The sequence below is a fragment of the Castor canadensis genome, chromosome 13, assembly GCF_047511655.1.
Source record: "Castor canadensis chromosome 13, mCasCan1.hap1v2, whole genome shotgun sequence".
Classification (NCBI taxonomy): domain Eukaryota; kingdom Metazoa; phylum Chordata; class Mammalia; order Rodentia; family Castoridae; genus Castor; species Castor canadensis.
In genome coordinates, this window is record NC_133398.1 from 37585675 (window position 1) to 37610294 (window position 24620).

Sequence of the window (24620 nt, forward strand, 5' to 3'; positions counted from 1 at the left end):
ATGCCAAAGGACCCAATGAAGCCCACAAGAATAATTTAAAAGAAGATATACTACAAGTACTCAATGAGAATTTTATAGAGATGATACTGGATAGGGTCAACCAAAATGTACAGGAGACACTCAAGAAATTCCAAGACAACAAAAATAGAGAATGTGAAAAGCAAAAGAAGAAATAAAGGAAACCATAGGAGCACTGTATAAACACCAAAGTGAAAGAGAGAACACAATGAATAAATGGATAAATGAATTCAGGACAAAAATAGACAACATTAAAGAAGAAAACTGCCAGGATATGGAAAACCTCAGAAAAAAGAACGAAACAGAACTGCAAAACAAAACGGAAGGCCAATCCAGCAGAATAGAACAAACAGAAGACAGAATCTCAGAACTCGAGATGAAATGGTAATTAAAGGAAAAACTGAAGAACTATTAATTAAACAACTCAAGACCTGTGAAAAGAAAATGCAAGAACTCACTGACTCCATCAAAAGACCAAACTTGAGAATCATGGGCATCGAAGAAGGAGAAGAGGTGCAAGCGAAGGGAATGCGTAATATATTCAACAAAATAATAACAGAAAATTTCCCAAATCTAGAGAAAGCTATTCCCATACAAATGCAAGAGGCCTCCAGGACACCAAACAGACCAGATCAAAACAGAACTACTCCACGACATATCATCATTAAAACAACAAGTTCAGAAACTAAGGAAAGAATATTGAAGGCTGTAAGAGAGAAAAAACAAGTAACATACAAAGGTAAACCCATCAAAATCACAGCAGACTTCTCAACAGAAACATTAAAAGCAAGAAGAGCGTGGGGAGAGACCTTCCGGGCACTGAATGAAAATAACTTCAACCCCAGGATACTCTACCCAGCAAAACTATCATTCAAAATAGATGGAGCAATAAAAGTCTTCCATGATAAGCAGAAACTAAAACAATATGTGACCACAAAGCCACCATTACAAAAGATTCTGCAAGGGATCCTGCACACAGAAAGTGACACCCAACTTAACCATGAAAAGGCAGGCAGCACCAAACCACAGGAAAAGAAAAAGTAAGACAGTAGAGAGTAACATCAGGTTAGGTACACACAATCAAACCTTCAAACAACTAAGACAACTAAATGGCAGGAATCATCACATACATATCAGTACTAACGCTTAATGTTAATGGACTTAATTCACCCATCAAAAGGCACCGTTTGACAAAATGGATTAAAAAGGAAGATCCAACAATTTGTTGCTTACAGGAGACTCATCTCACTGACAGAAATAAGCATAAGGCTTAGGATGAAAGGCTGGAAGAAGATTTACCAAGCCAATGGCCCCCGAAAACAAGCAGGAGTAGCAATACTTATCTCTGACAAAGTAGACTTCAAACCTACATTGATCAAACGAGATAAAGGATGACACTCCATACTAATAAAAGGGGAAATAGACCAAAAGGAAATAATAATCATCAATCCGTACGCACCCAATGTCAACGCACCCAATTTTATCAAACATACCCTGAAAGACCTAAAAGCATATATAAACGCCAACACAGTGGTTGTGGGAGACTTTAACACCCCATTATCATCAATAGATAGGTCATCCAAACAAAAACTCAATAAAGAAATCCAAGATCTAAAATATGCAATAGATCAAGTGGACCTAGTAGATGTCTACAGAACATTTCATCCAACCTCTACACAACATACATTCTTCTCAGCAGCCCATGGAACCTTCTCCAAAATAGATCATATCCTAGGGCACAAAGCAAGCCTCAGAAAATATAAGAAAATAGAAATTATACTGTGCATACTATCTGACCACAATGCAGTAAAAGTAGAACTCAACAACAAAAGTAAAGACAAAAAACATGCAAACAGCTGGAAACTAAATAACTCATTACTTAATGAAGAATGGATCATCGATGCAATAAAAGAGGAAATTAAAAAGTTCCTGGAAGTCAATGAAAATGAAAACACAACCTACTGGCACCTATGGGACACAGCAAAGGAGTCTTGAGAGGAAAGTTTATAGCCATGAGTGCATATACTAAAAAGATTGAAAGATCCCAAATCAATGACCTAATGATACATCTCAAACTCCTAGAAAAACAAGAACAAGCAAATCCCAAAACAAATAGAAGGAGAGAAATAATAAAAATAAGAGCTGAAATCAATGAAATAGAAACCAAAAAAACCATACAAAGAATTAATGAAACAAAAAGCTGGTTCTTTGAAAAAATAAACAAGATCGATAGACCCCTGGCAAACCTGACTAAAATGAGGAGAGAAAAAACCCAAATTAGTAGAATTAGGAATGCAAACGGGGAGATAACAACAAACACCATGGAAGTCCAGGAAATCATCAGAGACTACTTTCAGAACGTATATTCATATAAATTTGAAAATCTAAAAGAAATGGACAGATTTCTAGATACATATGATCATCCAAAACTGAACCAAGAGGAAATTAATCACCTGAATAGACCTATAACACAAAATGTAATTGAAGCAGCAATCAAGAGTCTCCCCAAAAAGAAAAGTCCAGGACCTGATGGATTCTCTGCTGAATTCTATCAGACCTTTAAAGAAAAACTTATACCAACCCTCCTTAAACTGTTCCATGAAATAGAAAGTGAAGGAAAACTGCCTAACACATTTTATGAAGCCAGTATTACACTTATCCCAAAACCAGGCAAAGACACCTCCAAAAAGGAGAACTATAGGCCAATCTCCTTAATGAACATGGACGCAAAAATCCTCAACAAAATAATGGCAAACCGAATTCAGCAACACATCAAAAAGATTATTCACCACGACCAAGTAGGGTTCATCCCAGGGATGCAGGGGTGGTTCAACATACGAAAATCAATAAACGTAATAAACCACATTAACAGAAGCAAAGACAAAAACCACTTGATCATCTCAATAGATGCAGAAAAAGCCTTTGATAAGATCCAACATCATTTCATGATAAAAGCTCTAAGAAAACTAGGAATAGAAGGAAAGTTCCTCAACATTATAAAAGCTATATATGACAAACCTACAGCCAGCATTATACTTAACTGAGAAAAACTGAAACCATTCCCTCTAAAATCAGGAACTAGACAAGGATGCCCACTATCTCCACTCCTATTCAACATAGTACTGGAATTCCTAGGCAGAGCAATTAGGCAAGAAGAAGGAATAAAAGGAATACAAATAGGTAAAGAAACTGTCAAAATATCCCTATTTGCAGACGACATGACCCTATACCTTAAAGACCCAAAAAACTCTACTCAGAAGCTTCTAGACATCATCAATAGCTATAGCAAGGTAGCAGGATATAAAATCAACATAGAAAAATCATTAGCATTTCTATACACTAACAATGAGCAAACTGAAAAAGAATGTATGAAAACAATTCCATTTACAATAGCCTAAAAAAAAATCAAATACCTAGGTGTAAACCTAACAAAAGATGTGAAAGACCTCTACAAGGAAAACTATACACTTCTGAAGAAAGAGATTGAGGAAGACTATAGAAAGTGGAGAGATCTCCCATGCTCATGGATTGGTAGAATCAACATAGTAAAAATGTCGATACTCCCAAAAGTAATCTACATGTTTAATGCAATTCCCATCAAAATTCCAATGACATTCATTAAAGAGATTGAAAATCTACTGTTAAATTTATATGGAAACACAAGGGCCATGAATAGCCAAGGCAATACTCAGTCAAAAGAACAATGCAGGAGGTATCACAATACCTGACTTCAAACTATATTACAAAGCAATAACAATAAAAACAGCATGGTACTGGCACAAAAACAGACATGAAGACCAGTGGAACAGAATAGAGGACCCAGATATGAAGCCACAGAACTATAAGCAACTTATCTTTGACAAAGGAGCTAAAAATATACGATGGAGAAATAGCAGCCTCTTCAACAAAAACTGCTGGGAAAACTGGTTAGCAGTCTGCAAAAAACTGAAACTAGATCCATGTATATCACCCTATACCAAGATTAACTCAAAATGGATCAAGGATCTTAATATCAGACCCCAAACTCTTAAGTTGATACAAGAAAGAGTAGGAAATACTCTGGAGTTAGTAGGTATAGGTAAGAACTTTCTCAACGAAACCCCAGCAGCACAGCAACTAAGAGATAGCATAGATAAATGGGACCTCATAAAACTAAAAAGCTTCTGTTCATCAAAAGAAATGCTCTCTAAACTGAAGAGAACACCCACAGAGTGGGAGAAAATATTTGCCAACTATACATCAGACAAAGGACTGATAACCAGAATATACAGGGAACTTAAACTAAATTCTCCCAAAACTAATGAACCAATAAAGAAATGGGCACGTGAACTAAACAGAACTTTCTCAAAAGAAGAAATTCAAATGGCCAGAAAACACATGAAAAAATGCTCACCATCTCTAGCAATAAAGGAAATGCAAATTAAAACCACGCTAAGATTCCACCTCACCCCTGTTAGAATAGCCATCATCAGCAACACCAACAACAACAGGTGTTGGCGAGGACGAGGGGAAAAAGGAACCCTCTTACACTGTTGGTGGGAATGTAGACTAGTACAACCACTCTGGAAAAAAATGTGGAGGCTACTTAAAAAGCTGGACATCGATCTACCATTTGATCCAGCAATACCACTCTTGGGGATATACCCAAAAGACTGTTACTCCAGAGGCACCTGCACACCCATGTTTATTGCGGCACTATTCACAATAGCCAAGTTATGGAAACAGCCAAGATGCCCCAGCACTGATGAATGGATTAAGAAAATGTGGTATCTATACACAATGGAATTTTATGCAGCCATGAAGAAGAACGAAATGTTATCATTCGCTGGTAAATGGATGGAATTGGAGAACATCATTCTGAGTGAGGTTAGCCTGGCCCAAAAGACCAAAAATCGTATGTTCTCCCTCATATGTGGACATTAGATCAAGGGCAAACACAACAAGGGGATTGGACTATGAGCACATGATAAAAGCGAGAGCACACAAGGGAGGGGTGAGGATAGGTAAGACACCTAAAAAACTAGCTAGCATTTGTTGCCCTTAACACAGAGAAACTAAAGCAGATACCTTAAAGAAACTGAGGCCAATAGGAAAAGGGGAACAGGAACTAGAGAAAAGGTTAGATCAAAAAGAATTAACCTAGAAGGTAACACCCACGCACAGGAAATCAATGTGAGTCAATGCCCTGTATAGCTATCCTTATCTCAACCAGCAAAAACCCTTGTTCCTTCCTATTATTGCTTATACTCTCTCTACAACAAAATTAGAAATAAGGGCAAAATAGTTTCTGCTGGGTATTGAGGGGGTGGGGGGGAGAGGGAGGGGGTGGAGTGGGTGGTAAGGGAGGGGGTGGGGTCAGTGGGGAGAAATGAACCAAGCCTTGTATGCACATATGAATAATAAAAGAAAAATGGAAAAAAAAATAAAAAGCCAGATGTGAAAATAAATAAATAAATAAATAAATAAATTAAATATATTCTATCTAATAAGGTCTTTGACATTTCTGCTCTTTATGACAAATGCTGAAAGTTCTGTCATTTACACCTGACATCTGTTCATCAGATAAATGTTGATTTATATATATATGATATGCAATTGAGCAATGAAACAGGGGCTATTTGGGATGACTGAAACTGCCTTCCCCTAACCATTGGAAAATTTAACGTTTTAGTTGTCAGTCCTGTCAAAACTGTATTGCAGTACTGACAACCACTAACTTACTACCTTATCTAACCAAAGTTCAAGGCTTAAACTAACTGTGATGCTGTTACTGGCTCCTTTATATGTTCTTCAAGTATATAAGCCTTCTAAAATAGTTATAAAAAGACATGGTACCAAGCTAGTGTCAACTTCTTTTACAATTTTGTGCATAGTAATACTATACTATTATATTAATTGCAGTTCTAATCCTTCTGGAGCATTTACAGGCAAGCCCATGAAAAATAACTTGGACAAGTGCTTATCTATCAACCAGGACATATATTCTTAAGTATTGGGGTCATTTTGTATTTTCCTTGTAAAACTATATAACTGTTGTCTGTGCACACTTTGCAACAATTTAAAGGTGTCAGTATATCCTCTATGAGACAGACAATTATATCTAATTAATCCCAGCCTGAGAGCCATTTTTAATAACTATCTTTGTTGCTTAATCTGGCCAAAAGGGTTGCAGTGGCACTGACTTCTGATCTGTTTGATGTGTTACTTCCCTTCCTCTGTGGGGCAAAAATCTGACTTTCTGGAAGATGCTATGACTTTCCGGGAGAAGCTACTCTTGTTAGATGGGGCAAAACTGCCAAATTGGCAGGATATTCAGAGATGACTGTTCAGAGAAACAATTTAAGCATATGCAACCCGCAAGTGGTCAGTGTCCCCCAATTTCTTAGATAAACAAGTGGTGTTCAGCCACCCAAGACCATTCAAAAGGACTATACAAATAAGGAGACTTCTCCAGAGCTAGATGGAGTCAATTATGCCAGACCTTAGAAGTAACCAAAGCCGAGAGATTTCAAAAAGTGGCTCTTACACATGTGCTATAATATTTAAGCCTTCTAGGCTCTGGCAAAAGACAAACTCATGTCTTAGGCCAAAGCTTTCTTTTTAAACAAAGGCAATATAACTTTCAATGGCATCTAACATCTCCTTAGGGACACTGTGAGTCTTCTTTCTGTACAGAACTGACTCATTGATGTTTACCCTCTAATTGGACTGACACTTGCTCCTACTACACCTGAATTCTAAAGTAAATATTACAGTCAACCCTTAACTGCCCGCTAGAGAGGCAGTCCAAACAGAGGGCCATCTAAGAGTTAAAAATACCTACAGGTATAAATGCTCCTATCATTGTTAATGTTCAGGTCATGCCTTCTAAATCAGATTTATCTCTTCCAAAATAAAAGCCTTTAGGACCCAAATCATGAGGCAACAGGGCTATTGATCTCTACAGATAAACAAGATGTCCATTAACAACACAGATCTCCATGAGGAACCTTAATTGTACTGGACAATAATTCAGACACCTGTGTCCAAATGCACACCAAGGGAAAGAAATAGGAGAGACAATTTGCTCTTATAAGTAGGTCTGCTGCCCCTTGTCAGCTCAAAGCAGATTCAGAAGAAAAGAGAACTCCAGCCCTTTAGCAACCTCAAAAAGACTTTTTTGGAATCTTGTCCCTCAGGGGGAATTTGAGGCAGACTAAAATTGGGGAATGTTCAGGACACATAGAAACTTAATATTATGTTCCTGATTGACCACGCTGTGGCTCAGGAACCACCCTCACCTGGCCTAAGAACCACCCATGCCCCTCCCCACTCATGATTATTGGATGGGAATCACTTAGTTCTGCCCTTCCCATAGATTAGCATAGGTTTTAAAAACACCTGAAAAAGAGAAACATGCTCTCTTGGCCTCCAGATTTCACCTGGGCCCACCATGCTCTCTTTGTATTTCCTTTCCCTAACTTTTAATAAACTCCATTTACACTCATGTGTCCTGCCATGGATTCTTCCTGGTAGGACACAAAGAATTTGGAAGTCTTCTGATCACAGACCCCACCCACCAGCAACAGTTCCTGCTGTTCAGGTTGGTGCTGTATGTGGGCTGAGGACCAGGCCAGTCAAGAGTACATTATCAGTATCAGGATGGCATTCATTTTAGAAGCTTCCCTTCTTTGCATATCAGGAGCTACTGTTGGCCCCAGTGAGTTCTGTGGCCTGTGGGTCGGGCAGATTCCCACTCACTCCAGAAGCCCCATAGTGTGTGCAGAGGAAGCAAATCTCCAACCCAAGGAGTATGTTGGAGAGTGGGGGAAGCAACCAGAGCACTGAGTTCTCCACTGACCAAGAGAACTGAGTGAGCCAGGCACTCTGCCTGCTGTCTCACCACCCTCACATCCCACCCAGCAGTAAACCACCCTGTGAAAGAGAAGAGGCTGAAGAAATTAAGCAATCTACTGGACCTGAGCTGACCTCTCCATCCCATCAGGCAGCAAAACCACACATAGCAGTGAGGCAGCCCTGAGAACTGAGCAACCCACCAGCAGCAGGCTGAGTTCTCAGTCTCCACAGTAATTCACAAGTGATGGAGCCCACCCTGACCATCTGCCCTACACAGCCCAAGTTCCCTGCTGCTTAAACTTCTCAAGGGATCTGCCTCTGACCCTCCCCTTCTCTACAACTCCTTCTTACGGCCTTCTCCCACACAGACACCGTGGCAGGGTGTTCTCAAGCTCCCTGATTTATGCTTGTTCCTTGTTTTCAGGTCTCCAGGGCAGCTCAGTCTCAAATAATAGGCCCCCCTCTCATGATGGCTCCTGGCTACAGCACTCTGAGATATGAGCATCAATGCAACGGATTTCTTCTCCAGTGCTAGTTGCCATGCAGGAGGAGTCACTGTCAGACCAAAACCCTCCATTGGATTTGAGGCTTTCAATAACTGGATTTCTCCTGTGTCTAGGACTACCAGTCTGTCTTCAGGGCTGCCTGACTTACCTTGTGGTTGCAAATTCAGGTTCTCCTTATCCTGGGGAGCCAGGTGGGAGCTGTGAACTGTTTCTTACTTTCTTCTGCATTGCTTTTCTGTTTCTCCATGCTTTTTAGTTGTCCTATTACCTGTTTCTTAATTTTTCTGATGCTTTTCCTTACTCCTTTGTTAATCTGACTCTGCTCATTCACCGAGTCACACGGAGGAAAAATTTAATCTGCTAATCTGACATCTTCTTACCCCAGGCCTTTGTGTATGTTTGTGTGTATGTGTAGTACTGGGCTTTGAACTCAGGGCCTCACACTTGCTAGGCAGGTGATCTATCACTTGAGCCATGCCACCAACTTTTACCCCAGAAGTCCTAATCTTATTTCAAAGTCAACTGATTAGTAACCATCATTCCATCTATAATCCAGTTACCCATTTTGAATATATCATATTCACAGCTTCTAGGGATTAAGATATGGACTCTTGGGAGATCACTATTTACCTATCACAGAGACCAAGAATTTGAAGGTGGGGACAGAGGCCTCCCAGCAGACCTCTAAGGAGTCCATGTCTGTGTCCACAGAAGATTCTCTGGCTCTACATGGCAACAGGGAAGCAAAGTCGCAGAAGACTGCAATGTCAAGGTTTTGACATTGCAGGGAAGAGCACAGGGGAGGTCAGTTGACTGACACAGGACATAGGAGACAGCCACTCTACAGAACCAGACCTTATGAGGGGGCTTTGGGCTGTCACTGTGCCTGAATCGCAAAAGGACAAGGTCAGAGGGCCCCAGAGCCACGCGGTCCTCGCTTTCTGAGATAATCAACTTTTAAAGAGGAAAGGTAGCGGGGTATGGTGGTGCACAACTGTAGTTCCAGCATTGGGGAGGCTGAGGAAAGAGGATCACAAGTTCGAGGCCAGCCTGGGCTACACAGTAAGACCCTGTCTCAAAAAAAAGGAGAGGTTTATTTTGGCTCACAGTTTTGTTTTGGAGGTTCCAGTCCATGGTCCATGATCAGACTACCCTGTGGCTTTTAGGTCTGTGGTTGAAGGAGCACATCATGGTGGGACATGTGGTGAAGAAAATCGCTCACCTCATGGCCAGGAGGTGAAAGAGGGGAAGAAGAGGGACCCAGGTCCCACTACTCCTTCCACTAGGCCCACCTCTTAAAGGTTCCACCACCCCCAAGAATCCCACACTAAGGAGCAAGCCTTTAACACATGGGCCTTTGGGGGATGTTTTATTTTAAATAAAATATCCAAACAGCTGCATGCCGGGGACTCACACCAATAATCCCAGCTACTTGGGAAGCATAGATCAGGAAAGTTGCAGGGCGAGGCTAGTCCTGGGCAAGTAGTTCAAGAGACCCAATCTCGAAAATACCCAACACAAAACAGGACTGGTAGAGTGGCTCAAGCGGTAGAGTGCCAGCCTAGCAAGGGTGAGGCCCTAGTTCAAATCCCAGTACTACAAAAAAAAAAGAAAAGAAAAGAAAAGAAAAAAAAATCACAATCCTACCCAGAGACAGTTGCTTATTAACTTATTAACAGCTTGGACTACAGCTCTCCACACCTTCTTCTAAGCATAGAGATGTATTTTAACAAAGAAAAACAATTTTGCTATTCAGCTACATTTATAGTTCTCTAATTCACTCTACTTTTTATTAGCAATGTGATAAATGCCCTTTCATGTCAGTGAGCTTAAATTGACTTCATTGTTTTGAAGCCTGCCTAGTGTTGGGTTTTATGGCTGTGCTGGAATATTCTGGTCAGCCCCTTCCTGTTGGTGTTAGGCAGTTTCTGACTTTTCACCTGAACAGATGGCTGGATGAGAACATCTGGGTGGGGGAGTGAAGAGGGCTTTAGGTCTCTGTTTTAACTGTGTCTGCCTTTGCAAGTGTCATGTCCTCAGGAATAGGAGCCTGGCATAGCACAATGGCCCTTTTCTACTCCTTGGAACAAGTGGTTTCCTTTGAGGAAGGTGCTTTTCCGGAAAACATGTTATTCCAAGGCCTCCTGATTGCAGAATACAGCCATCCCAAAGAGAAATACCGCCCTGGTTTCACAGCCAGGAACTGGGAAGAAAGGGCAAGTTAGGGCTGCCTCTTCCTCTGTCCCTCCCAGTGCAGTATCAAGGACTTCATTCTCAGACATCTAGCAAACGAGCAAGATAAGAATCTCATTTCTCTATAAGCAGAAAACTGAGGACCAGCAAGTCAGTGGTAGAAGATGGGCAAAGACTAGATGCTTCCACTGCAGTGAGGCTGGGTAGGAATGGAGTGAGTTCTCCCTGCCCCTTGCCCAGCGTGGAGCTGAGAGAGAAGCCCCCAGAGGCAGAAGGCAAGACCTGTGCCTGCAAGAGTACAGTCCTATCTGTGCAGGTGCAAAGCCTTGGTGAGGCCTCAGCATTGAGGGTTGACTGGGGGTTCTCTTGGAATTCCAGCCCTCAGCAGGTGCTGCCTCCTCAGGAAGTCTTCTCGGACTACAGATGGCAAAGGTCCCTTTCTTCTTCAAAGTCAGAGACGCAGGTGAGGGCAGGTGTCCACTGGGTTTTGCTCCGTGGTCAGTTCCCCAGGCTTCCCTTCCTCCTGAAGATCTGAACTGGGTTCTGCTGAATTCGCTTGGCATGGACACAAGCAGAGGAAACGGACAGCTCAACTGTGCTCCTGTGGATTCAGCATTGGCCCAAAGTGACTCACAGCATGGTGGCTCGGTTCTCTCATCAGTAAAGTGGAGATGATGGGTGACCATGAGCACTGACAAGATGAGACATGCAGAAGGGCCTGCTGCATAGCAAGAGTCCATTGGAAACTAGCAACAGGAGAACAAGTGGAAAGAAGGCTGGCCTTGGGAACTCAGCCTGGGACAAGAGTGGCTCTGCCCCAGATTTCCAGGGTGACCTTGAGCAGCTGCTCCCTCACTGCCACCACATAAACAGTTCTGGTTTTGCAAGTGTCTTGGCGCCAGTCTGTCTTGTCCTTGCACTGCTGCCTCCCTCCCTTGGGGATAGTGGGAGAGGCCTCTTTTTCCAACAGGGACTTCCTGCTGGACTGCTGTTGCTCCCCCTTACACACTGGGCTGCACTAGGGAGAAGGGCACACCACACATGCTACACGATCACACTCCACACTCATACCACACATACACCACACACTCACACCCCACACACTCACCACTCACACCATACACACCTCACACACATCACACACCATACACATCACACATACCACATGCTCACACCCCACACACATACACCACACATTCACACCACACACACCACACACATCACTCACACCATGCACACATGCCACACACTCACACCCCACACCACACATACCATATACACATCATACGCATGCCACATATCATATCCATACCACACACACGCCACACACACCACACACACCACACCACATATAACACACATCATCCGCCATACCCATAGCACACACCAGACACATACACACCACATATATCACATCCCACAACATACACACCTCACATACACCACAGGTGTATTGTCACCAAGGTCACTGTCAATCCTCATGTTGCAAAATCCAGGGACCTTTTCTTGGTGCTCTCCTTCACCAGACCCCCCTCCCATTGCTTAACCAGTTGTCCCAGACTCTCAGAACCACTCTCCCATAGGGTTGCGATAAAATGCAGGACACACAGTGACACATGGTCTCAGATAGACAGCAAATGATGTTCTCGTGTCAGTCCCAAATATTACATATACTAAGAATTAGTCATCATGTATCTGAAATTTCAACTTAACTGGAAGCCCTGAATTTTTATTTACTAAATCTGTCACTCCCATTCCCATGGTTTTCTGCTCACACACTCCCCACCTTCCTGTCCCTTCTCTAGTTGCTCCTCCTCATCCCTCCCTGCTTTGTCTGCCTGCCCCAGGTTGGTGGCCATAACCACCTTCTCTTCTCAAACTTCTGCTCTCCTGGGACAGCTCCTCTCTCCCCTATCCTGGGACAGACCCCTTTCCACATAAGACTGATCTGCCCATTCTGCCCAGAAACATGCTGGCCAAATGCAGCAAGAAGTGCCTCCCTCAGGTGCCAGCTGTTGTCCAGCCTCCTGTCCTAGTACCAGTCAGGATGAGCACACAGTCTCCCTGACTTTTTTTTTTTTTTTTTTTTTGAGCTAGGGTCTTCCTATGTAGCCTGGGCTGACCAGGAGCTCACTATGTAGACTATGCTGGATTCAAACTTGCAGCAATCCTCCTGCCTCTCCTTCAGAGTGCTGGGATTATAAGCGTGTACCATCACACCCACCTTCTTCCCATAGATTCTGCTTGTTGAAGTCCTTTCTCTTCTTCCAGTCCAGCTCAAGGGCCTCCTCCTCTCAGGTTTCCCTAGACTCCCAGCTCTCGCTCCCCTGAAACAAAAGAAGGGACAGGAAGGTAGGGAGTGCATAGTCAGAGAATCATGGGAATAGGTTATTGCTGCTTTATTTAGGGGGTCCCTGAGTGCTGGGCTCAGCTTTGATTGGCTCCCACATTCCCTAGACGGATCCTGGTGCACAGTCAATGTGAGTCTATGCTCACTAAATGAGGAGTGGATGACTGAACAGGTGAACAAGTGATGGAATGAATAAATGAATAAATGAATGAATTTGTGGGTAAGTGAGGAAATAAGACTCAGTGAGTAGATGGCTGGGATAGATGGATAGATGGGTGGACATGTGAATGGGCAAGTGAATGGGTCAGTGGGTAGGTAGATGCGTATATGGGTAAATGAAGTGAGTGGATGGGCAAATGGATGGATAGATAAGTGGATGAATGGATAAATGGATGGATGGGTGAGTGGGTAGATCATTGGGAGAATGAGCAAGGGAACAAATGAGGATTCAGTAGGGCTTGACAGACTGTCCATCCCTTGCAGAGGAAGGCTGGTCATCAAACCTGGAGACCCTCCTTGGAATGACCAATGAGAGTTGTGACCAGAGGACAGGGACAAGGGCAGGTCTGGTCCAGGATCCTAAGACTTGGCTCCAGTTGGAGACTGGAGATAACTCTGAGAGAAAGGGAGGGCAAGACCCACTCACCTCCCCTCTGACACCCTGCACAGCTGTCTCTCTCCACCAGGGGTTTCTGTGATGGTGTCTGAACATGCTTACCCACCTCTGACCAGTCTAGACGCCTCTGGAGTGAAGACTCCGCCGAATTCCTGTGGAGATGCGCTGCCCAGTTTCCCTTTCAAGGACGGACATCAGGGCCTGCCTCAGCTACAGAGAGCTGCCTTGCCTGAAGCCACACCTTGGAGAGGGGGGCATGCAGATAGAGCAAAGGTGGGGGACATTCAGGAACTGCCTCACAGTTTGGCTTCCTCCTCTACGCCCTCACAGACACCCCTACTAGACATTGTGCACTCAGATTTGCCTTGATGTTCACCTGTGGAGAACACAATCTGAAGTGGATCCCTTTACCCAGTCTCTAGGCTCCTTGAGTGTCTAGCTCCCTTCTAGGCTGCCTAGTGTCCTGCATCGGCCTGACTCCCTTCCTGTGTCCTCGCCTCTCCAGTCTCAAGCCTCTCTCTGAGTCCTCCCTATGGCAGCCACATGGCAGGGAAGCCTGTTTGAGCCCCCTGAGGCTCAGTCTTGCTCCCTCAACAAGAAGGTCCTAGATGTAGATTCATGAGCCAGAGGTTTATAATTTTGTACCCTTCAAACCATTCTCTTTAAATAGGGCACGGCATTTATTCCGTGGGCCGGAGAGAACAGATTTTCTATTAATAAAAACTGAATGTCTCTTTATTTGTGGTGAAAATAGGAGCGTTGTTTCATGGTCTGAATGTAACATAACATTTTAACTTTTTTGGAATTATCTTTCAGCTCATGATTTTTCTATCATTCCTAGCTGACGCAAATCACTTTTTTCTCTAAGAATAGAAGTGACCTGTTAGAATACAGCAATAAAGTCTCCTTCAAAATGTGTTTAAAAGCCTTCTTTCTGGCTTTCCTGTTAATAAAACATCTTGTACTTTCTGTGACTCTTATTTTCTCTTCTGTTTCTTTTGTGATTTTCCAAACCAGATTCAGAAAGACCCATAAAAGGATATATATTCTCTTTAAAATAAATCACTTCTTCCCAAGAAGTAGCTCTCTGATTTAAGAATTTCAGGGCTGATTTCAGGCAACTGGCAGGGGAAGCCTCAAGGCTGGGCACCATGCAGTGTGTGAAAATACTCAATTAGGGGAGCAAATAAGTAGTTCCTCAAAATGTCCATTTGAGGGCACTGCTTCCTCTGGTGGCAATAGAACCAGTTGCATAGGCACCCTGTTGACAGTAAATTCCGGTGATATTACCGGCTGGTGTACGTTGGCAGAGCTGGCCCACCACTCAAAGACACACTATGTTTGTCCATGGCTCCTCAGATTCCTTCTGAGCCCCACCTGTGGGTAGGACCCAGCTGAGCTCTCAGGACTTAGTGTTCACTCCCACCTGGTCCCAACACCTCAGATCCTCAGGCTCGAGGGCACAGCAAGCAAGGATGGGAGGAGATGGAAGAAGCTTGTGAATAGGAGGAAAAAGACAAATATGCAGGCCCTGGGAGAGTGGGACACCAGGGAAGGCTTGTTGAGGGACTAGGTGGGACTGACCCACCAGCCACAAATCCTGTTTGTCTCACATGATGGTCAAGACATTCCGGGAACTTGGCACTTGGCGACCAGGTCTTGTGAAGAAAGAAGTCTCCTGGTGAAATGTAGCTACTGTGAAGCTGTGGCCAAGCCCCCGTTGAGGATCCTGGGTCTCTGAGGCATAGCTGAAGCAGCAGAGGATGCAAGTGATGGCCACGGTGACCACAAACAATACCGCCACCACCCCAATCACTGCTGCTTCCATGGCAGTGGTGGCATCTGACTGGCTGAGCAATGTGGGTGTTCTTGGAGCCTTAACTCCCCATCCAAACTGGGGGAGGAGTGTGTTTTGGTGACCGCAGGGGCCCTGTGCTGGGCAGTTGCTTTCCCCTTGGCCTTCTCAGATGCTGGTCCGAGGTCCCGGGTCCTGCTACCCTATGCTGTCGTGTGCCCGTTCTGCTGGGATCTCAAATGATCTTTTCTGTTTTCTAAGTCTCAGGCAAGGCCTCCAGGGCTGTGGTCAACTCCACTGGCAGCTTCTAGAAGAAGCTGTCCCAGAAGATGTAAGCAGAAGACTCCCTGGACATGGAGGAGGTGGGGAGAAGAGTCAGAAGATGTTACTCAGAGGGAACCAGGCCAGCACTGGCGCTCTGTGACGCCTCCAGATTTCAAGAACGATTGTACAGTTGGGCGAAAGACAAAATACTCCCCCTTGGTGGATCCAGGAGGATTCTAGCTCTTCTCCTTGAGACTCCTGGAGAGTCCAAGGTCCTTGAATCTACCTCTGCTGCTTCCTCCAAGCCCTGGCCCTGGGCTGGGGGCAGGGACGCCTGCGCAGAAGAAGGCAAGTGCCAGCTCTGGGCAAAGTGTGTGTGGGGGGGTGTAGTGGGGGAGCATTCACAGGTCACCACCGATGCCAGGGGACCTTCGACAGGGGAGGAAGGATAGGCGAGCATGCTACATTCAACCTCCCTTTCTGTGTGGGATCAGAGCCTGTGGCTTAGATGGGTAGGGCCTGCTCTACCCTCTTCAAAAACACACGTGGGGCTCTCTCACCCTAAGGTGCCAGAAGAAACCTTCTTCTGTGCCAGCCTCGCCCAGCCCTTGTTGCTGCTCACACTAGGGGCAGTGAAGACTTACCTGGGCTCCCTGAGAACCAGCCCGGGCTGTGTCTGGTGCTCCTTGCATGGTGACCACCCAGGGACCATGACGAAGCTCTCTGGATGCTGCTGTTGATCCTGCCTGGAACTTGGCTCCAGCATTTCTGAGCAGCTGTAAGTACTTCCTGAATCCTATCCTCCAATTGTGCTGGAGGGCCCAGGACCCACAGCCACCACCCCCTCAGTGACAGCATTTACCCCCCCACACGCCCACACACACACAGTGTCATTCCTACCCTGCCCCTAGCTAGGAATGAGGGGCATGAGTCAGGTCAGGTCACTAGGTAAGTCTGCCAGAAGGGCCTCCATCCTGGCCCTCAGTCACACCCAATGCCTCCTGAAATTCCACCACTGCCAGAAAGAAGTCTGGGTCATCAGCCACTTTACCCAGATTCTGAGGAATGGAGTGGTAAGAAACAGTAAATCCAAGCCCTGGACACAGCCAGGCACTAACTACCTGCGACTCTTCCCCACCACCCTGTGCAGCTATACCACCTCCATTGTACAGACACAGACGCAGCTTGTCTCAGGGCTGGAATGTCCTGCCTGTGGCCAGGTGATCAAGCTGCCGCTTCCCTCCCTCCTCTCCTAGCTCAGTGCTGTCTCCAAGTCCCATGAGACCACAGAGTGATCACCCGACTCTGCAGTTTTACTGATCAGGGTGCCAAGCCCCAGAGAGGGCAGAGGGCTGGCCCAAGGTCTCACAGCCTGGGACCTTTCCAAGTTCTCCAAGGCCCAGGGTCAGTACCAGGGTTAGGAAACTGCCTGTGCACAGAGTGGGAGAGCAATTGATGCACTGCTTGGACAGTCTGCGTTCCAGCCCCACATGGGCACAGGAAGCCAGACACCTCAGACCATTCGTCTTAACTGGAGCAGCCAGAAGCAGACAGAAATGACTGTGGTGCACCAATCACAGTGCCTGGGGTGACCAATTGAACCCCCAATATGGCCTTGTTAACCTGGGTGATGGGGCCCTAAAGGACTGTGTTTTGGGCTTGTTTCTCTGACTTTTCATTTGCCTGTTCTCTGTGGGTACATGTAGGTGAAGGCTACCTGTAGCAGCATTTTTTTTTTATGATACTTAGGGCCTCACACTTGTTAGGCAGGTGTTCTACCACTTGATCCACACCTCTAGCCCTCTTTGCTCTGGTTACTTTTGAGATAGGGTCTCACTTTTTTCCTGGGTTGGCCTAGACTGTGATCCTCTAATTTAGACCTCTTGTTATACTTGGGATGACAGGCACATGTCACTGTACCCAGCTGTTAGCTGAAATGGGGTCTCTTGAACTTTTTGCCCCCCTGGCCTCAAGCCTCCATTTTCCCAGTCTCTGTCTCCCAAGCTGGTATGATTGCAGCATAAGCTAGCTGCACCCAGAGCGGCACTTTTAATCTGGAATAAAGGACAATTGCCCAACCTGCTAGTTTCTGTATTGCACAGGTTTTCTTCTCTATCTCTGAGACTGTGGAAAACCTCTTATTGTTCTTTAATTGATCTGTAAAAGCAGTGTGGAGAAGAGCAAAAAAGGGCAGAGACTGAGGTGGGCAGGCTGCAGGAGGCTGTGTAAGAGCCAGGCTGGGGGCCGAGGCCTGGTCTGGGGCAGAGAAGGGGTGGTGGATTTGAAGAACACTGCAGAGAGAAAAATGAACAATCGTGGGACTTATGGCCCATTTTCCCATCCCAGAAATCTATGTGGCTGTCATTGTGAATTTGCCTCCCTCACCCTACTCTTTACTACCCCCTCCCCCCCTGCACACACACCCAGTCCTCAGAAAATCCACTGGGAAACAGAAAGGAAAGAGGACATTCCATTCCAATGAGCCACCAGGCCCTTGACTCTTTGGCCTGTTCTCCAACCCCTCCCTGCTTTGCCTTGCCTGATCTCTGCTTCCTCCCCAGGATGAAGACCTCAGAGCAAATTTTCCTTCCTCTCTGTGGACTCTACCAGCTGTTCATAGAGCATCTGAGACCATGCCTCTGGCTTTGGCAGGAGGGAGCCCCTTTTATCCATTCCATTTTAGAGAAGAGGAAACTGAGGCCCCAGCAGTTTAAATAGCTCCACTCCTTCTCTCCCAGCCCACATGCCTGGTGGGCACTTTGGTAGGCTGGCTGGATAAGAAACCCTGCCCCACTTACCAGGAAACACTGAATTCAACAGCCTGTGGGTGGGACTTCCAAGGGTCTCAGAGCTCAGTCTGCTCTGGACTGAGACAGGAAAGAGCACTGGAGGGACCCCCTACCACCACTGCCACCTCAATCCTCCTCTCTAGCCCTGGACTGTCCACAGAACCCTCCTGCAAGGCTTGGTGTAAATGTTGAATTCTCCTTTGGAAATGAGGCAGGGCCTGCTCACTTCTTCCCAGTCCATGGCCTGGAGCCCCAGCTGTAACCAGAGTTTCAGGCCACAGACCCAACTCCAGGGTTCCAATATGTCAGGTCCATCCACTTGCCCCAACACACCAAATAAAGAGACGAGTAGTGGTGAGGGCAGAGAAAGGGGGTTTATTAAGCAGCACGGGTACACCATGGGAAGAGGCAAAGTAAACACTTTGGCCCATCTTTGGTCGGAAATGAACTTTAAGTCTAAATTGAGGAAGAACTGGGCCAGGGGTGAGAGGTGAACATAATTATCATACAGTCCCAGTCACAGGTGTGGTCCAGTTTTCATTATCTCAAGATTGGTCAGGCAAGGCCTGGTCGCAATAACAAAGTCATTGATAGCTGCTGTGTGGTTTCTACTCTTGTCACAAGATGTGATCCATCCATCCTGTCCTTCCTGGATTCCAAGGTGGCTGCAAGGTGACTGCAGGAGAGAGTAGCTCAGAGCAAAGATAGATTCAAAATGGAGGCAGGGATGCCAAGCTTTTCTCCTGCTTTTAATCATCCTTCTGGCAGTTTCAGGCCCAAGTGAGCAAAAGCTATTTCTAAGTGCCTGTTGCACAGCTTTCCTTCTCAGAGGGAGGTCCTCGGCAATGCCGCTCCCTCTTTCCCACCAGGCCTCTCGGTGGCTTTTATTCCTTGTAACAAGGCACCAATGAGTGGACTGTGCAGCCCCCATACTGCCTTCTTCAGCCAGGACCGCCTCAGGGCATCTCTAGCTCCCTGAGGGCCAGAGACCTGCAGCCTGCAGCTGTCTGGTGAAAGTCAGATGAGCCGTTCACATTCACGACTGTGCTGGCTCTGCCAGAAAACCCTTGCTACTTACTTCTGAGGCCTCCAGGATTACAGACACAAGGTGGGATGTCCAGCCAACCCTGCTCTCCACCCCCCAAAACTTACAGTATCCATAGGGTCACCCGAGATGGTCCTCAGTTCTGTGCTTCATAGTAGGGTGGCATATACAAAGGACCCGATCAGGACCCTGGTCCCAGGACCCCTCCTTCACCCAGAGACACACCCTTCTATGCAGAACATTGGGTCTGCTCGTCCTGGTGATGGATGGTAAGGTAAAGCAGGGGCAGCTGCCACCCACTGCTTCAGCGGCGGGCTCCATGAGCCTTGTGGAGGTGGTGGTGGTGGTGGAGGTGCAGCTGGTGGTGATAGTTATGGTGCTGGACACCCACACTGGACACATGACCAGGGTGACGATGATGATGGTGATGGTGAAAGTTTCCCAGGAGACCCCGGCCCTGAAAGAGCCGAGGCTGGGCTCGCCGGACAGCTGGGTGGTTCCTCTCCACATCATGGTCCAGTGGTCTGTGGAAAAGGCAGGTGGCCAGCAACAGCAGCAGCAACAGGACAGCCACCACAGCACCAGTGATCCAACCCATGAGGGTCATGCTCCCCACAAGGCCTGGCATCTGGGAGCTGGACAGTGCCTCTCTGCTTAGAGGCTCCAAGCTGCTTCCTTCCCTTCCACAGCCTCTGCTCAGCCCTTAGTCACTGAACTTGGTTGTCTAAGCTCCTGCTGGCTGGAGAGCAGCCAGGGAATGTGGGCGAGGACTGTTTGGACTGCAACTGCCAAGGGCAAGGCTTGAGGGCTGTAAGCTTTGGGGAGGCCTTGCAGGGAAGCTGGATAGAGAAGGAGAACTGTCAGACTGGGTGTGCTGGAGGGGAAAGCTTTGAGTCTAGAGCAAAGAGCTCAAGATTCCCTCTACTCCTGCCACCTGGCTGACAGGGGAGTTACCTCCTTCTCTGGGTTTCCCGTTCCTCTTGTAAAGACAGTACCATGCAGAGATTAAGATCATGGGCTTTGGAACTACACAAGTCACTAGCTAGTGATGTGCACGAATTACTTAGCCTCTCTGTGCCTCAGTTTCTTTGTGTGTAAAATGGCTAATAATAGCACCGACCTTATAGTGTTAGCAGCACTGGGGTTGTCTGTGATCAGAAGACTTCCAAATTATTTGTGTCCCACCAGGAAGAATCCATGGCAGGACCCATGGCTGTAAAGGGAGTTTATTAATAGTTAGGGAATGGAAATGCAAAAGGGAGGATGGTGGGGAACAGGTGGACCCTGGAGGCCAGAGAGCGTGCTTCTCTTCTCCAGGTGCTTTTTAAATCTACACTAACGTATGGGAAGGGAAGAACCAGGTGATTCCCATCCAATAATCAATGAGTGGGGCAGGGCACGGGTGGTTCCAGAGCCAGGTGAGGGAAGTCCCTGAGCCAGAGTGTGGTTTACCACCTTAAATTTGGAGGCTGGGGGAGATCATCTGCCTCCATTGACCTTTGAGCTGGGGGATGGGGTGTATATGGGGGATCCCATATATGCCTATGTTAATTCTCAGGTGCCCCACTCATGAGAGAGGAAGTTCCTGTTCTTTCTAATGTATTGTAATTAAAATGGAGTTCTTAAGGTGAGTCAGGGAGGGGTCTCAGTCTCTAATACTAACTACCTCAGTAGGGTTTTCTGAGGATCAAGGAGTTAATATACATAAAGGATTTAAGTAGGCCAGGCACTGTGGCTCACATTCATAATCCCAGCTACTAGGAGTCAGAGATCAGGAGGCTCAAAATTCAAGGCCAGTCCAGGTGAAAAGTTAGCAAGATCAAATCTCAACAAACAGCCAGGTGAGGTGGTACGTGTTTGTAATCCCAGCTACAAGGAAGGCATAGATATGAGGCTTGAGGTCCAAGGCTACCTCTAAAAAAAATCTGAATTCTGATCTGAAAAATATTTAAAGCAAGAAAGGGCTAGAGTCATGGCTCAAATGGTAGAACACTAGCCTAATAATCAAGGGGCCCTGAGTTCAAGCCCCAGTACCACACACACACATACCAAATTAAAAATAAACAGGTACTGCCACATCCTGCCATGGTAGTATTGCAATGGAGTTTGGATTAAAGCGGCTGGGAGACTGTCATCTGAGAGTCAACAACACCTACCATGCAGCGCACAAAGTCCTCCCAGGCTAAGGGTCAGATTAGTGAGCTTCAAGAATGAGGAGTCACTCAGGCAGATCCTTACTGTCCAGGGAGGCCTCCCTTTTCCTACTGGGTGCGGAAGGCTGGCGGGCCAGAGGCAGGAAGGAGGTAGCTGAGCTCAGACAGGCCAGTCCCCAGTCCACCTTCCTGGTTCCCAAGTCAACAGTCCCAGTGAACCATAAACAGCAGGCTCCTTGCTCTTTCCCAGCTTCCATGTCACAGAGCCTTGGCCATAAATGCCATTCCTGCCTGGTGGAGGACTCGGGCAGTGGGTAGGAAGTGCACAGTCCCTAGCTATCCCTGCCCTGGTTCCAAATACCATCTGTTCATCACAGACAAGCCCTCGGCCTGTCCTGCTCACAGTGTAGAGACAGGTGCTCACTGTCTCCATGGTCAGCCCTGTTGGCTGTGGGCTCGTTGAGCTGCTCTCGAAGCTTTTGCTCATGTGGAATGGGGCCTCCCCAAATCCCCAGCTCTGTGCCTGGATCCTCCAGGGGTCATCCAGGCTCCTCTGGATGAGTACTCCCCTTTCTGCCACCCCAGAGGATGTTTACAAGCCTGGCTTGTAAGTCACAAGCCTGGCTCTGTCAGCTTTGCAGCAACTCCACCCTGGGACCTTGGGCAAAGCCCTTCCCCTGACCCAGCCTTTCCTCCTCTGTAAAGGTCCCAGGGCAGAGGTGACCTCCAGGAACCCTTCCTCTTCTGACCTCCCTCGAAGCTGCTTTCTCTCAGGGAGACTTCAGACCCTTAGTGAAATTCCTCATCAACTCAAAAGGCTAAACATTCCCTTCAGCCAAATTGGGCCCAGGGGGCAGTGGGTTTAATGAATCCTGGGGCTTCTCTGGCCCCTGGGAGAAGTCATTTGAACTTTTAATGATGCTGGAGTAAAGAACTCCTCCTGCAGGCCTGGGGACATAACTTAAGTGGTGGAGCTCTGGTTTAGCAAGCACAAAGTCCTGAGTTCAAACCCTGGTACCACAAAACAAAAAAAAAATTCTTCCTGCAGATGTCTGGGGTCCTAGGAGCCACTGGCTTTGCCTAGAGGAAGTCTGCAAGAAGTAGGAAAAGGATGTTCAAAACTTCTCCAGAGAGGCTCCCACTCCATACTAGCCAGGAGCAGGGCTCTGAAATCTGCATAGCTAAAGGATTTCAGTCCTTTAGAGATGGGGAAACTGAGGCCAGAGAAGGGACGGGACTTGCCTGACACCCCAGCTTTGGGGGGTAGTCTATACCACAGGTAATCAATAAAGCACTACTGGTGGTGTGGGGGGCTGTGCACAGGGAGGGTGTGATGATGTGTAGATGTGGGTGAACCTGAGGGGGCAGGGATTGGTGGAACCCTCCCTCTATCATCTAGAAAAATATAGGACCCCAAAATGGGCATTTTATTGGATGCTTTGGAGACAAAAGGGCCCCTGGAAACCTTCATTTTGACCTCCCTGTGACCTTAAAGGGTGGAAAGAAGGAAAAGCAGCAGGGTCAGAAGAAGGACAGTATGAGGATTAGGGCATAACCAATCAGAACGTTTCATGCACAGCCAATCAGAATGCTTTCTGCACACCTAATTTGCATAGAGATTGAGCAACACCCAGGAGAAAATGGATAAAAACCTCAGACCACATGACTTCTCTGCCAAGCCACTCAGGACCCCTCCATTCCTACAGGAGCTTTCATTCTTTCCCTTAATAAACTTTCCAACCTCTAGGTTCATCCTTCGTTGTCTGTTCGTGAGACAAGGGTTCTGAGTGCCAACCTCCCTCTGGCTAAATTCCTAAACCAGCAAGGTTGAGTGGAGGCTTTCTCTCCTACACAAACCTCCTGCTTCACTTTGGGCAACTAGGAATGGGAGACTACAGTCTCTAGGACTTCACACGTGACTGCTTGTGTGCAGTAGTATTTCCTACTTTTAATTCTTTCGTCATTGCAATGATAATTTGGGATGGAGGTCTAGTTAAGTGCAAGGGCTTGCAAGACTGATGACTTTAGAGGAACTGGCTATTTTTAAGCATCCCAGGTTCAGAAAAGCTGTCCTGTAGCCTTGTTCTATTTCTCTCCAGAGTGGGATCGTTTGTTTTTGTTTTTGGTTTTTTTTTTGCACACTCCTAAAGCAGCATTCCCCACTGAGGCACAGGGGGTCCAGACCACATGGCTGAAGCCCCTACTAGTCTATTTCAATCCCACACTTTCCAGGGCACCCCCCAACTCAAGCCAGGTACCTGCATGCACATGTACACTTGTGGAACAGCATCACCCCATGGGCGCTCATGCACCCAAAAGTATGTATGTACACAAGTGTGTGTGTGTATGCACATGTGGACGCATGTTCCAGACAGGCTCACAAAACTGCTCATACTGGCTGCAGGTGCCTCTTGGTTGGCCAACACTAGAAACCACAATGTTTTCACTAATTGGTGGCGCCATCTAGTGGTGACACTAAATAAATCACTTCAATTTTGACCTATCAAAAGTTCTAGTGTCCTAATTTTTGTCTATAGATCTCAATTTGAAGGTATGCAAATTTAACCCTTCACATTGCCATCGAAATGGCCAAAGAATTAAAAGTGGGAAAATATTATTCTACACTGGAAGTCAGTGGAGTCTTATTTCAGAAATATTCTGGAATTTCTACAAAATATACAGCACAGGAAGCAGGTTGATGGATGTACTGACTGAGGAAATAATGGGTATTTGTCCTGCTAGAGCCTCCCTAAAACCCTGCCTGGACATCCAAGACTAGGAACAATGGAGAGGTGAGCTCACTAAGGAAGGCATTGAGGACATTGGCAATGCCAGTCTCTGTTCCCAGAGAGGCTGGCACGCGTGTACCCACACTTATGTATGTACACACTCATGTATAGGGTTTCACCCATCTTTAGGTCTGACAGAAAAGCAGGGGCACTGGCCGGCATGTTCCTAACCCTGCTTCTCATGCCAATTCGAGAAGGGAGACAGTCCAGCTAGCCTGGGGCCGCCAGGCATATCCTGAAAAGAAGTTGTCCAACACAGCAGCATA

The 24620-nt window shown here is 46.3% G+C and overlaps 2 protein-coding genes across 2 annotated transcripts; both read right to left on the minus strand.

Annotated features, from left to right (window-relative positions):
• Nucleotides 1–10121: 10121 nt before the first annotated feature.
• Nucleotides 10122–16396, minus strand: Spaar (small regulatory polypeptide of amino acid response). The gene is made up of 4 exons (XM_074051473.1): nt 16223–16396; nt 13626–15661; nt 12778–12880; nt 10122–11571 (listed from the first exon to the last, which is right to left on the minus strand). The coding sequence occupies exon 2, from the start codon at nt 15345–15347 to the stop codon at nt 15129–15131; it is 219 nt and encodes a 72-aa protein (XP_073907574.1). The 5' UTR covers nt 15348–15661; nt 16223–16396; the 3' UTR covers nt 10122–11571; nt 12778–12880; nt 13626–15128.
• Nucleotides 16397–18719: 2323 nt separating this feature from the next.
• Hrct1 (histidine rich carboxyl terminus 1) lies at nt 18720–20280 on the minus strand. The gene has a single exon (XM_074051472.1). It carries the CDS (start codon nt 20038–20040, stop codon nt 19717–19719), a length of 324 nt encoding a protein of 107 aa, XP_073907573.1. The 5' UTR covers nt 20041–20280; the 3' UTR covers nt 18720–19716.
• Nucleotides 20281–24620: the final 4340 nt, after the last annotated feature.

What these genes read in the sequence shown, in the direction of transcription:
- Spaar (XM_074051473.1), bottom strand. Translation starts at nt 15,347, where the DNA reads ATGGAAGCAGCAGTGATTGGGGTGGTGGCGGTATTGTTTGTGGTCACC.
- Hrct1 (XM_074051472.1), bottom strand. Translation starts at nt 20,040, where the DNA reads ATGCCAGGCCTTGTGGGGAGCATGACCCTCATGGGTTGGATCACTGGT.